Source organism: Vulpes lagopus, chromosome 4, assembly GCF_018345385.1.
Source record: "Vulpes lagopus strain Blue_001 chromosome 4, ASM1834538v1, whole genome shotgun sequence".
In the NCBI taxonomy this organism is placed as follows: Eukaryota; Metazoa; Chordata; class Mammalia; order Carnivora; family Canidae; genus Vulpes; species Vulpes lagopus.
In genome coordinates, this window is record NC_054827.1 from 98152877 (window position 1) to 98170533 (window position 17657).

Sequence of the window (17657 nt, forward strand, 5' to 3'; positions counted from 1 at the left end):
TCTCCTATGGCTTATCTGGGGACAGCTGCTCATTCTCTTATTTCTAACCTTCCAGGTCTGTGGTATCTCTGTCTTCACTGGGGTTTGCACTTGTTCCCTTATAGCATCTCCCTTCCCTGTGAGGAATAAAGACACCACACAGATTAATCTCAACTGTTCTAACGCTCATCGTTGTTTCGTGGTCCTCATTAATCTTCTGAACACTGACCTAATACTCAAGGGAAATGAGGTCCTGATTTTCACATATTTGAAGGTATCAGAATGTTTTTAATCCTCATGACCCTTCAGCATGGACACAGGGGAGTCCTGCCTGGATGGAGGATGGGCTTGTTGGGTGCCCCAGGGGCTGAGAGGATGTCTGGATAGGCTTCCATGGTCCAGGGCAGGGAGCGTGGAAGGAACACCAAACAAAGCTGGGCAGTGCACGGGGCTGACTGCACCTCTCCGCTTTTGTACAGAGACATGTTCCACAGCTTCCTTAATAAAAAGTTTCAAAAAACAAGAAGGACTAGAGTGAGCCTCTCCAGGAGAACAGCCCTGCCTCCCTCCACCTTATCTCTGGTGGGCAGATGGGTGCTTCCTCTGCAATTCCTCTCTGATGGCCTTTGATTTTACTTGTTCTAGTCAGTACTTCTTCAGTCCAGTCCTCAGTTTGCTAAGAACAGAATGACAAGCTCATCAGATGGCAAATTCGCCACGTCTCCTCTTTTACTGGGCCTCCCAGTGCTTTAGCACGGATTCTCTGGGACCAAAATCGGAAAGAGACTAAGAGGGAAAAGGGGCTGATGTGAATAAACATACACATACCAGAAATTCCGAAGACGCAAGAGGTAAGTAAATTATTTAAAAACAAAACAAAATGCTTTGCTGGTCCTGTGTTAATATAACCTGTATGTTAATGAAATAGAACTTCAATAAAAAATACACAAAAGAGAAAATCAAGCACTGGTCTTTCTAGCAACTTCTCTGGTTCCCCTGGTGCTGTGCAGTCCCAGGACTTGGTTCTTAATCTCCTTAAAGTTGTTAGCTGACGAGTCCTGCTCAGTCTTTCCAGAACAGCCTGGCCCAGCTCCACAGCTCCCACCTCCTCTAGCTGTTACCAGGCAGCACCAGAGGAATACTCTGCCCTTTGTTCTCCTCCCAGGCCCAACATAAGCTCTCTGAGAACAAAATTAGTCCCACTGACTTCTAACGTCCCATTAGAAAGCACTGTTCCTCAGAGGCCGGTGGTGGTGGGTGCTGGTTAAATGGAAGAAGATGGCCTTTAACAACTACGGTTAGTACAATCCTTTCCACACCCTCCCAGGTCAGCAGCACCTTCCACCGGGGTAGGACGGAGAGACAGCAGGCACCTGCTGCCGACAAAGCATCACCCAGCAACTGGGTAGGCCGGGGAAGCACTGTACATTACCCTGGTCGAAGCCACTGCGTCTGTAATAGGCCAGCGCCACTTCCTCCACAGAGCACAGGACCATGGCAGGGGCGGTGGGTTCCTCAGCCTCCATCACAAACACAGACTTGCCCATTCCGTGCTGTGGGCACAGCCGGCCCGTGATGGTCACCTTAGATGGCAGAACATCCATTAGCCACACTTGAGCTATAGTCCCTGCAAACCTGACTTGTATGTCTTAAGAATGCACCTTCCTATGCCACCCTACCCCCCGCACTTATTCTCAGCAGAGCACAAGGCCATGTGACCCACACTCTGGTGCCTGTGAGGGTGTGGACAGGTCACTGACCCAGCCTAAGGCAGGGGTGGGGGTGAGGGGGTACATGGACCAAGCAAGAGAAACTGGCAAAGGCTGTGAGCTTCTGACTGGAGTTTTACAGAAATTCATTTAACCCAGGGCACAAGAAAACCAACCCCCAGCCAGCCCAGCCTTCTGATGTAGGAGGCACTGGTGTGAAAACAGGGAGTCACTGTCCAAAACAAGCATTAGGGTTTTCGAAGTCTAAAAGAAAAGGCATGTTCTTAGGCTGTTTCCATTCAGAAAAATCCGCAGCATATGGATTTAAGTGCAAAGTGCCCAAAGGATATTTACTTACATGTTTAACATCATCCACGGTTATTTCTGGTAGCTGATGGAAGAGGTGCCTATACTTTTGACAGCTTGGAGACTCTCTCAGGCGCAAAGCTCTCTGATAAAGTGAAAGACGATGTCCTGTTCTTACTTCTGGATCTGCCAGCCCTTCTGTGATGCACTTAATAGCCTAGCAAGGAACATGGTACCACATCAGGATCCTGAAAGACCTCATGGTAGCATCCGCTAATTTAGTATGACAGGAAACCCCACTGTTAATTATTCAATTTTGGTAATTAGCAAATGAGCAAAGCAATACTTCCAGACACAAAGGATATTTCCTTAGATCTCCTTCTGCTACATTTATTTATTTACTTATTTATTTTTAAGTAGGCTCCATGCCCAACATGGGGCATGAACACACTACCTCAGATCAAGAGTCACATGCTCTACCGACTGAGCCAGCCAGGTACCCCATCATTCTGTTACTTTTACTGCACAGATGAAGCACAATCCCTGATTATAAATGTCTGGAGCATGGGAAGCCATGGTCCTGACACTACTTTCTGGTCATCCAATGTAGACACGGCTGATCTCAGCTACCACACCCTCAGGGAGACTGAGAAAGTCAGGGATGCCCCTGGATTATGGGCCTGAGGAGACTGAGAGAAAGACTCAGCTCAGGGGTTCTCAGAGCACCATCTGGGGGAGCTCTGGAAAAAGACATGTGTCCCCACCTCTGATCTGCAGAATGAGCACCTCCAGGGCGGGGGCTCAGGCATCTGATCACTTCAGAGCTCCTGGCTAAGTTCCACATGCACTCAGGAACCACAGACCTGGCCCAGATTCCTCATTTATAGGAAGAATCTCGGGTTTGGAGAAGTTAAATGTATTTCCTAAGGTTAGAGAATTGGACCAAAGAACAAAAACACTAAAAACCACAACAGTATACCACTTCACACCTAATTGGATGACTAGAATCAGAAAAAAAGGAAAATAGTAAGTGTTGACAAGGCAGTGGGAGAAACTGGAACCCACATGCATTGCAGATAGGAACAAAAGAATGATTCAACACTGTGAAAGTCAATGTGCAGTTCCTCAAAAAGCTAAACACAGAATTACCATATAATCCAGCAATGCCACTTCTGGGTACATACCCAGAAGAACTGAAAGTGGAGTTCTGAACAGATATTTTTACACCCAAGTTCATAAGCAGCGTTATTCATGATAGCCAAAAGGTATAAGCAAACCAAGTGTCCATGTAGGGACGAACGGATAAACAAAACATGGTCTGTCCATACACTGAGTATTATTCAGCCTTGAAAAGGAAGGAAATTCTGATGCTTACTACAACAGGGATGAGCCTGATGGACATGCTGCTGAGTGAAATAAGCCAGAGTCATGAAAAACCAAATATACGAACTAGCTAGAAAGGCAAATTATTTCTATGTATTTGTCTGTTTCTATGACAGTAGCTCAGAGATTACCAGGGGCTGTGTGGGGAGGGAACAGGGAACAGTAGTGACTAGCTGGCTACAGAGCTGCTATCTGGAGTGGTGACAGTCTGGAAATACTGGTAATATGGCACAAACACTGTGATTATAACTAATGCTGCTGAATTGTTATTTATTATATTAGTTACTACTAATATAATAAAAGAATAAAAAGTAAAAACAACCTGAAAATCAGTGAAAGATCAGGCCACCAGGAGTGGAATGGTCAAAGCAACCAGGAGGAGGGCAGGAGACACACCCCGAGCTCTGTTAACCCCTCCATGGGGAGGGGACAGCTGGTCACGCCGCCTCACCCAGCTGGCAACCTGCTAAGCACTTTGTAAGAATAAGAAAGAATTCTGCTGATGGATGCCTGCACCGGAGACTGATGTAAAGAAATGAACCGGACAGTAACAAAATGAGGAAGACTATGAGTGTGGCCAGTAAGATCTTTGAGAAAAGGCTAAGAGGCACTAGGGTTTTCCATCAATCTCAAACATATCTCAGTGGCTCATCTTACCTCCATGCCCCTGAGTGAACACCCCTGTTAGCAGAACTGTTGTGAACAACGGAGAATCCAAACCCTTTCCAACTTTCATTTCAGTGAAAGAAAGAAGCAACATAAGCAGAACCTTTCTCTGCATTTGGCTGTGGGCTACCATACGCTGCCTCTGGCTATTTCAACCCGAGTAAACAGCAAGAGGTAAGGAAGCCACCATGCCCACCTCCCAGAAAGGAAACAGCTTCCAGCAGCTTGAAGCACTTTAGGTAACAAGGCACTTTTTCAGTTGAAGGCAATAAAAATAGTATGTCATATTTCCACACTCCTGGTCAGCTTTTCCACCTCCACATCACCCTGATTCACTTCATTTTTGCCGCTGGAAAAAACAAAAGCTGCCAGAGGCACGGTCCCCTGCGCTCAATGCAAACACAGGCTGGCAGGGAGGAAGCTCAGGCAGCTGCACAAAGGGCCACTGTTACCTCTGGGCTCAGCAAAGCTGCTTTCCAAGGCCCTGCCCTGCTCAACCCCGCAGCCAGAATCCTGGACTCCCAAGATCCCCACCACAGAGAATCCCAGTGGCCCAAAGAGAAGGTAGTCTGGTTGGCATTTGTCAGACAATACACTTCCCAGTGGAAAGAAACAGCTTCCATCAGACTTCCGTTGACAGATGAATGGATAACGATGTGGTCTATATATACAATGGAATATTACTCAGCCATCAGAAAGGATGAATACCCACCATTTGCTTCAACATGGATGGAACTGGAGGGTATTACGCTGAGTGAAGTAAGTCAGTCGGAGAAGGACAATCATCATATGGTTTCACTCATACAGGGAATATGAAAAATAGTGAAAGGGATTATAGGGAAAAGGAGAGAAAATGAGTGGTTAAAATTAGAGAGGGAGACAGAACATGAGAGACTCCTAACTCTGGAAAACAAACAAGGGATAGTGGAAGCGGAGGTGGGTGTGGGGATGGGGTGACTGGGTGACAGGCACTGAGGGAGGCACTTGATGGGATGAGCACCTGGTGTTATGTTGGCAAATTGAACTCGTGTGTGTGTGTGTGTGTGTGTGTGTATATGAGTTTATATATATATATACACACACACATACATATATATATAAAAACTTTCGACCTGGAGGTCCCCATGCAACAAATGAATGAAATCACTATTTCCAAAACAAACAGCACCTTCCTGAGGACAGGGACCTCTAATTTTTCTGCTCCCTTAATTCCTAAACCCAACATGGAGCCCACTACCAACCCATCTCCCAAACCAATGAAAAGTGTCCTGTCGCCATATAATGCTTCTGTTAGCATTTGGGGAGTTAGAAGAACACAGACCAAAGAAGAATGTTAAAAAAAAAAATTCTCATTACATTTAGGTTTCTAAGGTATTAAGAGTTTGCTATGTATTATATGCAGAAGTTAAGGAAGACTCAGGTGTATCTAGTTACTGAATACCGGTTCAAGGCGTTTCAAGTGCTGGTGTAAGTTGAGAGCTAGTCTATCCCACCACCGGCCTCTGCTGTCAGGACAATACACTCTCTGGGACAAGAGGCTTTCAAGTTCCTTGACTGCTTCCTGTTCCAACAACAACAGAGAAAGTTCATTAGATAAACTCATATATCTAAAAATGTAACTATATTTAGTAACCAATAAGATTGGCAAAGTATATTTAGAGAGCACATCTTCCATTCTACACGGAGGTTGAGGACCCCGGGCCAAGAACAGGACTCTGAGACATCCCTCTGGAGTAGGCCTGAGCCCCCGAAGTATCCCTACTTTCCTCCCAGCTCTCTGGCCAACTGGTGAGTGAGTATAGGGAGCTCTGTGAACACTGCATGAGATTTTCTGCATACCTAGTCAACTGGCGCAGGGCTGCACACAATCAAGCTCTAGGCAGCTGAGCACAGGTCCAAGGCTGCCAGCCCACAAGCCTCTGGGAGCACAGCAGGTCACACGGCCGATGGTGTGAGGCATGGGGTAGGGGGGAGCAGGATAGTAATGAGCAATGTCATCATCCAAACACCGCACCTCAACAGGGAGATTTTCTGGTCTAGTTTTATACACAAATCTTCAGTTTTTGTGGTTCACAGATCTCTGAAACTAGATCTAACGATTCCCCTCAGAAAGTGCAGCACAAAGCCCTATGCATTTGCAATTAACCCCATGGATCTTCTTGGGTTTCATGGACTCATGTCAAGAAGCCCATGTTCTATGTATCCTCTTTGTAAAATACCTTTTTTTCCATATAGAAATGTTAACACAACAAAAGTTCACTCTAGCATCCTCATGATGTCTTGTATAGGGAAGGACTGGACCAAATTTCTGATTTGTGATTTTAAATTATTTCCAGGTGGACCATGCCTGTTGTCAGGAAAACACAAGCAGATGTGAGGTTTTCTCCTCAGAGATTTCTGGAGACCTCTCAAGTCCCACATGGAGTCCTGACAGAAACACAGTCTGAGGCTCCCTACACAGCTCCATCCAGGACCCCCAGGCTGTTCTGGGGTACATGCAGCGGTTCACAAGCAGATGAAATGGTTGATCCTCTTTGGCCACCTTCCTTCTAAGCCCTGGAGACAGCAGGTTGCCCACATCAAGCACACTTTGATGACATTACCGTATGCTGACAAAATACGTGGGAAATGTTAATGGGCAGGCTCCCCTGCACAGCTTACCACTAACATATCAGTAAAGGCAGGGGGTTGGGGCTTCTGCTCTAACCTCATACATGTGAAGTCGCTGCAGTATCTCAACAGTCCGAGACAAAATCCTTGTATAAATCCACCCAACGGTAAAACAGCGCAGAAAGAGTGGTAAATTCTCATGGTATCTAAAATGAAGATGGACACCAGCAGTTTAGCAATCTGATTTGTGGCAAGATAGTTAAGCGACAAAGCAGACTGAACTCTTAGCTTTTAAAATGATATATTCCAAATTCTGTCAGTTGTATACAATTTTCTACACCACAAACTTGCATTCTTATAGCCCGCCATTATTTCTGGGGCACTTGATGGGGTAAAATAAGAACCACCTGAAAGCTTCTAAGCTGGAGGCAGCAAACCAGCCAAATCCCAGGCCCCACCAGCTGATTTTGTATGTTCTGCAGACTAAGAATGGTTTTCACATTTTCCAATGGTTAAAATAAATCAAAAGGAGAATAACAGTCTGTGGCCTGTGAAAATTATAAGAAACTCAAATTTCAGTCCATAAATAGTGTTGGCACACTTCCTGCTCATTCATTCACATTCTTTCTGGGGCAGCAGACATTAGCAGCTGCCACAGAGCCAAAGATACGGACCAGATGACCTATGAAAGTCTTCTACCAACCTCTGTTCTATAGTAATCTAACTCCCTGGCTATGATTTCTCTATGATTTCTTTTTTTTATTAAGAAAATCACCAATTAACTTGTTTTAACTGTATGTCTTACTGTTTGGTGTGAGCAATGTTAATAAATTCAACTAACTTGTCATAAGAAACTCATCCAATGTACATATGTATCTCAGGAATAGCGACCCTAAATTGGTTATTTCATTTCTAGAAGGGCCTTTAAGTTAATGGCTCAATTTTCTGTCTGGGAATTACAGAATACTTCCAAATGAAATCTGAGCAAAATATTCAGTTTTTTCTTAACTTTAAAGGCCATTTTCCTGGTAATGATTTTTAAGTCATTATCATTTCTGTATGAATTTTATGTCCCAGATTTTTTTGGAAAGAGCTATTTAACACTACAAATTTTCCTCATCCCTATATAAAAGAATACTTAACAAATATAAAATATGTCTAACATTTATCAAGCCAAAAAAAAATCATATGGTATGTACTTGAGCTTTTAAAGAAAATGTTCAATTTAGTTTGTTTTTGTTTTGTTTTTTGTTTTTGTTTTTGTTTTCAGATTAACACCTACTTGAATTTCCATTGGAAGAACACATCTAGCATGGTTCTCACCATCTCTGTCCTGCCAGGGTTTTCCCCACATTTAAATTCAGCTGACAAAGACTCAGAAAAGCGAACATACCAAAAGTGAATTCAAAAGTATGAACTTTCAATAATAAAAGAAGTAAGCCATGGGGATGTAATATACAGCTTGGGGACTATAGTTAATAATACTATGTTGCATTATTGAAATTTGCTGAGAGTAGAAAAAGTTTTGTAACGATGGCAATGGATGTTAGACTTACTGTGATCATCAGTTTGCAAGATATAAATATCAAATCATATTTTTTACCTGAAACTAATATAATGTTATATGTCAATCATACCTCAATTTTAAAAAAAACGCAAGCAAAAAGCCATTTGTTCACTTAAATGCCTGTTGCAGAGTGCGGAGTTATATAAAATTCATTTCAGACTTTCAGACATTTCCTTCTATGTCATACAACACTGACTATGCAAAGCGAATGGGGAATTCACCTACACAGCTGATTTGAGCACAGAACAAAAGGACTAAGTTGTTCATGAAGAGAATTACCTCAAGTGGTTGAAATCACTTGGTAGGTAAGTAAATTTTGACAGGTACCTAAAAAAGATCTCACCTCAAGGAAGGGTGGCTTTTCAGTTTGTTCCAATCACTTTTTGCACACTGAGAGAGCTCCTTAGCTTCTTTCCAGTTCCCATTGGCCATTGCAGTAGAAATGTCACTCAGCATGTGTGCGGCGGCTGCATATCTGAGGGAAAAATCCACATCATCCAAGTTCCAAATGTTATGTGAACATTCACATAACAAATACCACATCCTATCCCTGAGATCTAATTCTGAAGGGTAAAGTGTTTCTTGAAAATATTAAGGGTATTTAAATCTTACTCTAGTAATAAAAACATGTTACTGCCCTAAAGTAGCCTGAAACAATTAATATAGGCTACCTAGCTAGAAAGATAAAAATATTCACACCGTATTATTACATAACATGTTCCACTATATAAATGTAGTATTAGTCAGCTCATTGGCTCTCATTCTTCTACTCATTCATTCATTCAACAATCTGGCAGCAACTCCATAAACACGTAACTGACTTCAAAATCACATTAGGGGGAATCCCTGGGTGGCGCAGTGGTTTAGCGCCTGCCTTTGGCCCAGGGCGCGATCCTGGAGACCGAGGATCGAATCCCACGTCGGGCTCCCGGTGCATGGAGCCTGCTTCTCCCTCTGCCTATGTCTCTGCCTCTCTCTCTCTCTCTGTGACTATCATAAAAAAAAAAAATCAAAATCACATTAGGGCGCAGATCTGGTAAAAATCATTTAGTCAGAGGTAGCCTGGTAGCCCAGACACTCTCCGGGAGATAGCAATGCTGAATTATAAAGATTATGAAACCACTTGCCTAAACAAAGATAACTTCTCATTGCATCTTTAGATATGAAAAAGACATCTGCCCCAGTGATGCTTTGAGTACATGATCATTGTATTTTGGACTCTCACCTAAAAGAAAAGCATGAAATATCATTATGTGCAAATGTGTTCAAATGAGAGTAAAGGAAATTTGCCTCTAAATGTAAAAATTTGCTCATGAACTCTTAAATCTAATTCTCTTATACAACACTATTGGACAATTCTAAGGTTGATAAGAGAATGCAACAGAGAGAACTGTCCTTAGGCTGTCCCAGTCTCACAGGAGCTTCTCCATGTCAGAAGCGGCCCCAACACCCCTAGCCCCATGGCTCTGACCAAGCCCCACCCTCGAGGGGCCACTGAGACCAACCCCATGGGGCCTCATCTCCCAGTCACCTCCAGCGCCACTGGAAAAGGTTACTAGCTCTCATCTTGTCATACCGTCGTACCAACCCAGTGCTGGGGAACTGGTCCTTCGGCAGCACTCACCCATCTCCTCAACCCTTCCCCACCCACCAAGGCCCCTGCCCCCTCTAAAACCCAGCTAAGAACTCGGTCTTCCCTGCCTGCCTCGCTCCCATGGAGGCGGCTCTTCCCACAGCCCTCACACCCAGAGACGGATGGAGAAGACTCCCTTTCTTCCCAGCTGCTTCGGGATCACTCTCCCCTCTTTGAGAGCACCTCCCCCCTTCCTTGGAAGCCTGTGCTTCCTCCCTGCAAGCATCCTTGGCCACCCGTCTGTCATCTTGCCCCACCTCTATGGCCCATGACTTCAACATCTGTGAGGATGAAGAGCACGCTCAGTTTCCAGACTTCCTGGCCAATCACTCTTTTTCCACCTCGCTTCTGCTATCCACATACCGACAGCTGCTCAGAACTTCGGTCTCCAATGCCCTCAAAATCTTCACTTTCAGCATTTCATTCACTGAACCTCTACCCCCAATCCTTCCAGCTCACTTACTGATGGCAACAATTCCCCAACTTCACCAAGACCCACTGTGACTCCTTCTCCAACCACAACGCCTCCTGGCCTGCTGGCTTCTATGCCCTACCCTGTTGGAGTCAACCAGCCCACCACTCAAGGCAAATTTGCACTGTACATCGGGCCCACCCTCATCACAGTGTTCACACCGACCACTTCTCTGACCCAGCTCCCTGAATGGTGGGGAAGAGAATGACAGAGATAGGACAGTTGGCTTCCCTGTAATCTGAAATGACACCTCAGGCCAACCCTGCTCCCCTGGGAAGCCTGCACACCTGCCCACCCTACAGGATGCACATTCCTAGCTTTGCCTTCCCAGCCACACTCCCCATGCAAGCTTCCCAATCACACCTCTCCCACAGGGACAGACGCCATGTGAGGGGCCCTCTCAGCTTCCCATCACGGCAGCCTCAACCCTGTCCCCACCTTCACCCTCCCTCCAGTGCTCTGGATCCCAGGCCCTCTCGTCTCCCCACACTCTCCCTCCTCTGGTTGTCTCCTCTTCCCTTCTGGTCAGCCTCTCCTATTCTGCCAGGGGATGCATGAAGCACACACACCCTTATATCTGCTTCCCTCAAAACAGCAGCACAAAACTGCTCACCCTCACACTCCACCGCAGCAGTAGCTGTTTCAGAGCCAACCTCTGACCCCCACCCCCACCCCCAGAGTGGCTACTGTCTTCACTGTCACCCTCCACAAATTTCTCTGAAGCAGTTCTTGCACAGGCCACCAACTGCACGCATCTCACTAAATCCAAGTTTTACTTCTGGCCCCACATCTACTCAACCTCCTAGCGACTGTCCTCATGACTGGAGACACATGACTACCCACCCCTCCGTGAGCCACTCTTCTCTAGGCTTCTATGTCACATGTGCTACTTATTGTCCCCCATGCCCCTTTCCTGATTGGTCCAGCTCTCCATCTGACCTCCGAATGCTGGCTGCCATGGTTCTTGCCTTCTCTTCCCCTGTCAGGGGTCTATCTGGTTCCAAGGCTTCAAACACCATCCATGTGTTAGTGACATCAAATGCTTTCTCTAATCTGGAGCTCTTCCCTCAGCTCCTGCCAGCAGGTCCAGCACCAGACATGACACCCTCCCCTGAATAGCTAGTGGGCATCCAGAACCGTGATCCCCAACTAGTACCACCGTCCCTCTCCTGACCCTCCGGCTCATTGGTGGTACCACCAGCTGAGCCATCCATGATTCATGCCTGTCCTTCTCCCACTGTAGTCATAATCATAATCAAGGCATAATCATAATCTCTCCTTCCAAAATTTCTCATACATATTCACCCCGTTACTGCTGCCACCGGCCCAGTCAAGACCTTCGCCTAGACCACCAAGGTTCTACCAGCCTTCCTGTAGCTTCCCTTGCTTCCTTTCACCCCCTATTCCATAGGATGTTTTTTGGAAAATGTGAAACAGATCACCAGCCTGCCTAAACCTCTTCAGTGTCTTCCCATTGCTCAGAGAACACCGTTGAGTCTGCTCACAGGGCTTCTGAGAATGAGCATCCCCAGCTCTGCATTCCTGTCTGACTTCCCACTTGCATACTGTCCCTGTGGCCACAGAGGTCCTCTGAGTTTCTCCAACTCAGCAAGTAGCTCCTGCCTCAGGGCCTGGAGCACAGGTTCCCTGCATGGCCAGATGCACACACCCTGCATGGCTAGCTACCCCTCAATCCTGAGTCTCAATCCAAATGTCACCTCTCCAGGGACACTCTCTCTACAAAGTGGAACTTGCCCAGCCTGCCCCTCCATCAGCATAACACCTTTCACATGCCACAATTACTCTTATTTTCTATCTCCCCCAGTACAATATAACCTCATGGTGGCACAGACTCTATCTGTCCATGCTGTAATCCCACCACCTAGGCACATTGTAAGTACTCAACACTCAACTCATATATATTGAATAAGTGAGGATAGAAAAGACAGGATAGGGGACAGCCCTGGTGGCTCAGCATTTTAGCGCCGCCTTCAGCCTGGGGTGTCCTGGAGACCCAGGATCGAGTCCCACGTCAGGCTCCCTACATGGAGCCTGCTTCTCCCTCTGCTTCTCTGTCTCTCTCTGTGTCTGTGGTGAAAAAATAAATAAAAAATCTTAAAAAAACACACACACACACATGATATATTTCAAGTACCAACAAGGCTTAACAGATCAGGTATCATATTACCAGGTATTATATAATTACCATTTCTAAAGTCAGTTAAATCCAATTTCATTTACATTTTAAGGCCCTTTGTATAACAAAAAGATGGGTTTTTTGGGGGGGTGGTTATTTTTGGATATTTTTTTATTGGAGTTCAATTTGCCTACATATAGCATAATACCAGTGCTCATCCAGTCAAGTGCCCCCATCAGTGCCCATCACCCAGTCACCCCAACCCCCCGCCCACCTCCCTTTCCACTACCCCTTGTTTCCCAGAGTTAGGTGTCTCTCATGTTTTGTCACCCTCACTGATATTTTCACTCATTTTCCCTCCTTTCCCCTTTATTCTCTTTCACTATTTTTTATATTCCCCAAATGAATGAGACCATATAATGTTTGTCCTTCTCCGATTGATTTACTTCACTCAGCATAATACCCTCCAGTTCCATCCATGTCAAAGCAAATGGTGGGTATTTGTCGTTTCTAATAGCTGAGTATACATTGTATACATAGACCACATCTTCTTTATCCATTCATCTTTCGATGGACACCGAGGCTCCTTCCACAGTTTGGCTATGTGGACATTGCTGCTAGAAACATCGGGGTGCAGGTGTCCTGGCATTTCACTGAACGTTTCATCTGTATCTTTGGGGTAAATCCCCTGCAGTGCAATTGCTGGGTCATAGGGTAGCTCTCTTTTTAACTCTTTGAGGAAGCTCCACACAGTTTTCCAGAGTGGCTGCACCAGTTCACATTCCCACCAACAGTGCAACAGGGTTCCCCTTCCTCCACATCCTCTCCAACATTTGTTATTTCCTGTCTTGTTAATGTTCACCATTCTCACTGGTGTGAGGTGGTATCTCATTGTGGTTTTGATTTGTATTTCCCTGATGGCAAGTAATGTGGAGCATTTTCTCATGTGCTTGTTGGACATGTCTATGTCTTCCTCTGTGAAATTTCTGTTCATGTCTTTTGCCCATTTTATGATTGGACTATTTGTTTCTTTGCTGTTGAGTTTAATAAGTTCTCTACAGATCTTGGATACTAGCCTTTTATCTGATACATCATTTGCAAATATCTTCTCCCATTCTGTAGGTTGTCTTTTAGTTTTATTGACTGTTTCTTTGCTGTCCAGAAGCTTTTGATCTTGAAGAAGTCCCAATAATTCATTTTTGCTTTTGTTTCCCTTGTCTTCATGGACGTATCTTGCAAGAAGTTGCTGTGGCCAAGTTTAAAAAGGGTGTTGCCTGTGTTCTCCTCTAGGATTTTGATGGATTTTTGTCTCACATTTAGATCTTTCATCCATTTTGAGTTTATCTTTGTGTACAGTGTAAGAGAATGGTCTAGTTTCATTCTCCTGCATGTGGCTGTCCAATTTTCCCATAAACATTTATTGAAAAGACTGTCTTTTTTCCTGTGGATAGTCTTTCCTGCTTTGTCGAATATTAGTTGACCATAAAGTTGAGGGTCCACTTCTGGATTTTCTATTCTGTTCCATTGATCTATGTGTCTGTTTTTGTGCCAGTACCACACTGTCTTGATGACCACAGCTTTGTAGTACAACCTGAAATCTGGCATTGTGATGCCCCCAGCTATGGTTTTCTTTTTTAATATTGCCCTGGCTATTTGGGGTGCTATTGTCAATGAGATTGACTCCTTAATTTCTCTTTCTTCAGTCTCATTGTTAGTGTATAGAAATTCCACTGACTTCTGGGCATTGATTTTGTATCCTGCCACACTGCCAAATTGCTGTATGAGTTCTAGCAACCTTGGGGTGGAGTCTTTTGGGTTTTCGATGTACACTATCATGTCATCTGCGAAGAGGGAGAGTTTGACTTCTTCTTTGCCTTTTATTTGAATTTGAATGCCTTTTATTTCTTTTTGTTGCCTGATTGCTGAGGCTAGGACTTCTAGTACTGTGTTGAATAGCAGTGGTGAGAGTGGATATCCCTGTCGTATTCCTGATCTTAGGGGAAAGGCTCCCAGTGTTTCCCCATTGAGAATGATATTTGCTGTGGGCTTTTCGTAGATTGCTTTTAAGATGCTGAGGAATATTCCCTCTATCCCTACACTCTGAAGAGTTTTGATCAGGAATGGATGCTGTAGTTTGTCAAATGCTTTCTCTGCATCTATTGAGAGGATCATAGGGTTCTTGTTTTTTCTCGTTGATATGATCACATTGATTGCTTTACGAGTGTTGAACCAGCCTTGCGTCCGGGGATAAATCCTACTTGGTCATGGTGAATAATCTTCTTTAATGTACTGTTGGATCCTATTGGCTAGTATCTTGTTGATAATTTTTGCATCCATGTTTATCAAGGGATATTGGTCTATGATTCTCCTTTTTGGTGGGGTCTTTGTCTGGTTTTCATGGCCTCAAAGTGATGCTGGCCTCATAGAATGAGTTTGGAGTATTCCACTTCTTTCTATCTTTCCAAACAGCTTTAGTAGAATAGGTATGGTTTCTTCTTTAAACGTTTGATAGAATTCCCCTGGGAAGCCATCTGGCCCTGGGCTTTTGTGTCTTGGGAGGTTTTTGATGACTGCTTCAATTTCCTCCCTGGTTATCGGTCTGTTCAGGTTTTCTATTTCTTCCTGTTCCAGTTTTGGTAGTTTGTGGTTTTCCAGAAATGCGTCCGTTTCTTGTAGATTACCTAATTCATTGGCATATAGCTGCTCCTAATAGGTTTTTAAAATCGTTTGAATTTCCTTGGTATTAGTGGTGATCTCTCCTTTTTCACTCGTGATTTCATTAATTTGAGTCTTTTTTATTTTTAACAAGGCTGGCTAATCGTTTATCTATCTTTATTAATTCCTTCAAAGAACCAACTCTTGGTTTTGTTGATCTGTTCCACAGTTCTTCTGGTCTCTATTTCATTGAGTTCTGCTCGAATCTTTATTAACTCGTTTCTTCTGCTGGATGTAGGTTTTATTTGCTGTTCTTTCTCAAGCTCCTTTAGGTGCAAGAATTTATTCCAGTAGGACACAAACAAGACAGTGAGCTTCCTGACAGCTCAGCAAACTGGGCTAGAGTCCATGTATATCGATGCTGCTTTCATTCCATAATTTCAATGTTATTTTTTAAAGCACACATTAGACAACATATAAACAACTCTCCTAAAATCAAGTATTAGAATCAATTTCAGTTCCACATGAGTCATAAACTTTAAATCAAGAATCATAAGTGCCATTTTAGGAATCTAAATTAATCTTTTTTATAATGATGGGCTTTTAAAGGAAATCCAAGTTGTTTTTTTTTTCCTGTAGGACCTATCCCATTCTTTACCAAAACCTGCTTTTGTCAGTCAAACCAAACATTCACTGAGTCCATGTGCCAAAACAGATTGTGACAATCTCTAATCTTGCACGTGCATGATTTGAGTATACACACACAAGTTAGAGTTAGTATTAGCTTCATTTGAAGCGTTATTGCTAAGGAAACATTCATCTTCGGCCTTGTTCGTGCCACTAACATATTCACAAGGCAGGTTTGTTCAAGTGTCTATATTTACAAAATGTTTCCTGCCAAAGCTATTTGGGAACATGAGGCAGGAAAAATTTTTGTAGTTCTAACTCCAAACTCATTGGTTTTGGGCAACCTTAATCTAAACATATTTCTATATTCTCCTTATAGTCTCAGAAAAATATAATAATAATGAAAACTTTTACGTTCATGTAAAGTGACACAGTTATTATAATGAGCTATTATATGATCTTACCTGATCAGATCGTCTTTGTCTTGGAAGATCTGGGTTTTTCGATTGATGGTGTACCTAGGAAACTCCATTCGGCCAAGATTGACCAAAAGCACAGTCGAAAGCTGTCCCTGACCACCACAGGCGGCTTCCTCATCTTCCAGTGAGTCCGTCAGGGAAAAAAGCAGCAAGACCCGGGAAAAAATAGCTCGAGGACCTTTACAGACTCTCAGTGACTGTCCCACCAAGGCTTTAGCTCTGAAAAATGTACAGTATAGGGAAATAACTTTCTGTCTTTTTAAAAAGCATTTGGAGGTTAGATTTTACAAATTATTCTCAGAAAAAATAAAGGTAAGTGGCAATCATTATTCTAACCCTGAAGCAAATCTACCACTTCCAGCTCTGTGAACTTGGAGCTTAACTTAACCTCTTTGAGGCTCAGAGCCTACCCAGGGACATGGTGAAGATTAAATGAGATTCTATCTCCAAATCGTTTGACATAAGGTTTGGCTCAATAAAAAAGCAACATAGGTTTATACTGGTCATGAATGTGTAAAATACAAGAAAAGTCATACAAGTAGCCACTTTCACTTCTTGACAAGTGACATTCAGATTAAATAATAGTTATTTATTTAAAATGTCATTATTTGGGTACCCAGCTGGCTCAGTAGGTAAAGCATGCATCTCTTGATCTTGGAGTTGTGGGTTTGAGCCCCATGTTGGGCATAGAGACTACTTAGTAAAAATTTTTTGAAAATAAAATTAAATAAATAAAAAAAATAAAAAAAATAAAATAAAATAAAATAAAATAAAATAAAATAAAATAAATAAATAAATAAAATAAAATAAAATAAAATAAAATAAAATAAAATAAAATAAAATAAAATGCCATTATCAAAGGCTGTTGGTTAGCATGATTTTGTGTACCAAGAAGTGGTCCCAAGATCTGGTGCTATTCTGTGATGTGCAAAGTTGTCCAAAAGCATCTCTGCTCTAGGGTTACCTCAGAGTAAATTGAATTTGATTCTGGATGCCTTCGAGGTAGGCCTGGAGGTCTGAATTAAATTCAGGGCCACATGGGCCCTCTGGCTCTTACAACTTGGATACCATCTAGAACAGTGTTTCTCAAACTTAGCACTATTGACATGTGGGCAGGATAATTCTTTGCTGGGGAGAAGGGTGATGTCCTGTGCATTATAGGATACTCAGCAGCATCACTGGCCTCTACCCAGTAAATGCCAGTAGTGCTCACTTCCCTCTTCATCAAGACAATCAAAATGCCTCCAGACATTACCAGATAGATATCCCCTAGAGGGCAAAGTCACTTGCAGTTGAGAACCACTGGCCTAATGGAAGACCTTACTTTCCTATCCATCCCAGAATTATTAACCCAAAGGCAGTGTTGCATCCTAAGGGTGTTACAGAAATTAGTGCACCATCAGATACATGAGGGGACACAGGTGAGATTCCTAT

General features: G+C 43.5%; 1 protein-coding gene across 8 annotated transcripts in view; it reads right to left on the bottom strand.

Moving 5' to 3' along the window:
- The window catches only part of FAN1 (FANCD2 and FANCI associated nuclease 1), a 38559-nt gene that overhangs the window by 6853 nt on the left and 14049 nt on the right, over positions 1 to 17657 (bottom strand). For 6 of the 8 annotated variants that reach the window (XM_041753034.1, XM_041753033.1, XM_041753031.1 and 3 more), the window contains 6 exons: positions 16209 to 16442; positions 8564 to 8695; positions 6751 to 6859; positions 5485 to 5604; positions 2047 to 2211; positions 1412 to 1562 (listed from right to left, as the gene is read on the bottom strand). In XM_041753034.1, the coding sequence (XP_041608968.1) occupies positions 1412 to 1562; positions 2047 to 2211; positions 5485 to 5604; positions 6751 to 6859; positions 8564 to 8695; positions 16209 to 16442 (911 nt within the window). The other 2 variants (XM_041753036.1, XM_041753037.1) reach the window with 2 other exon arrangements.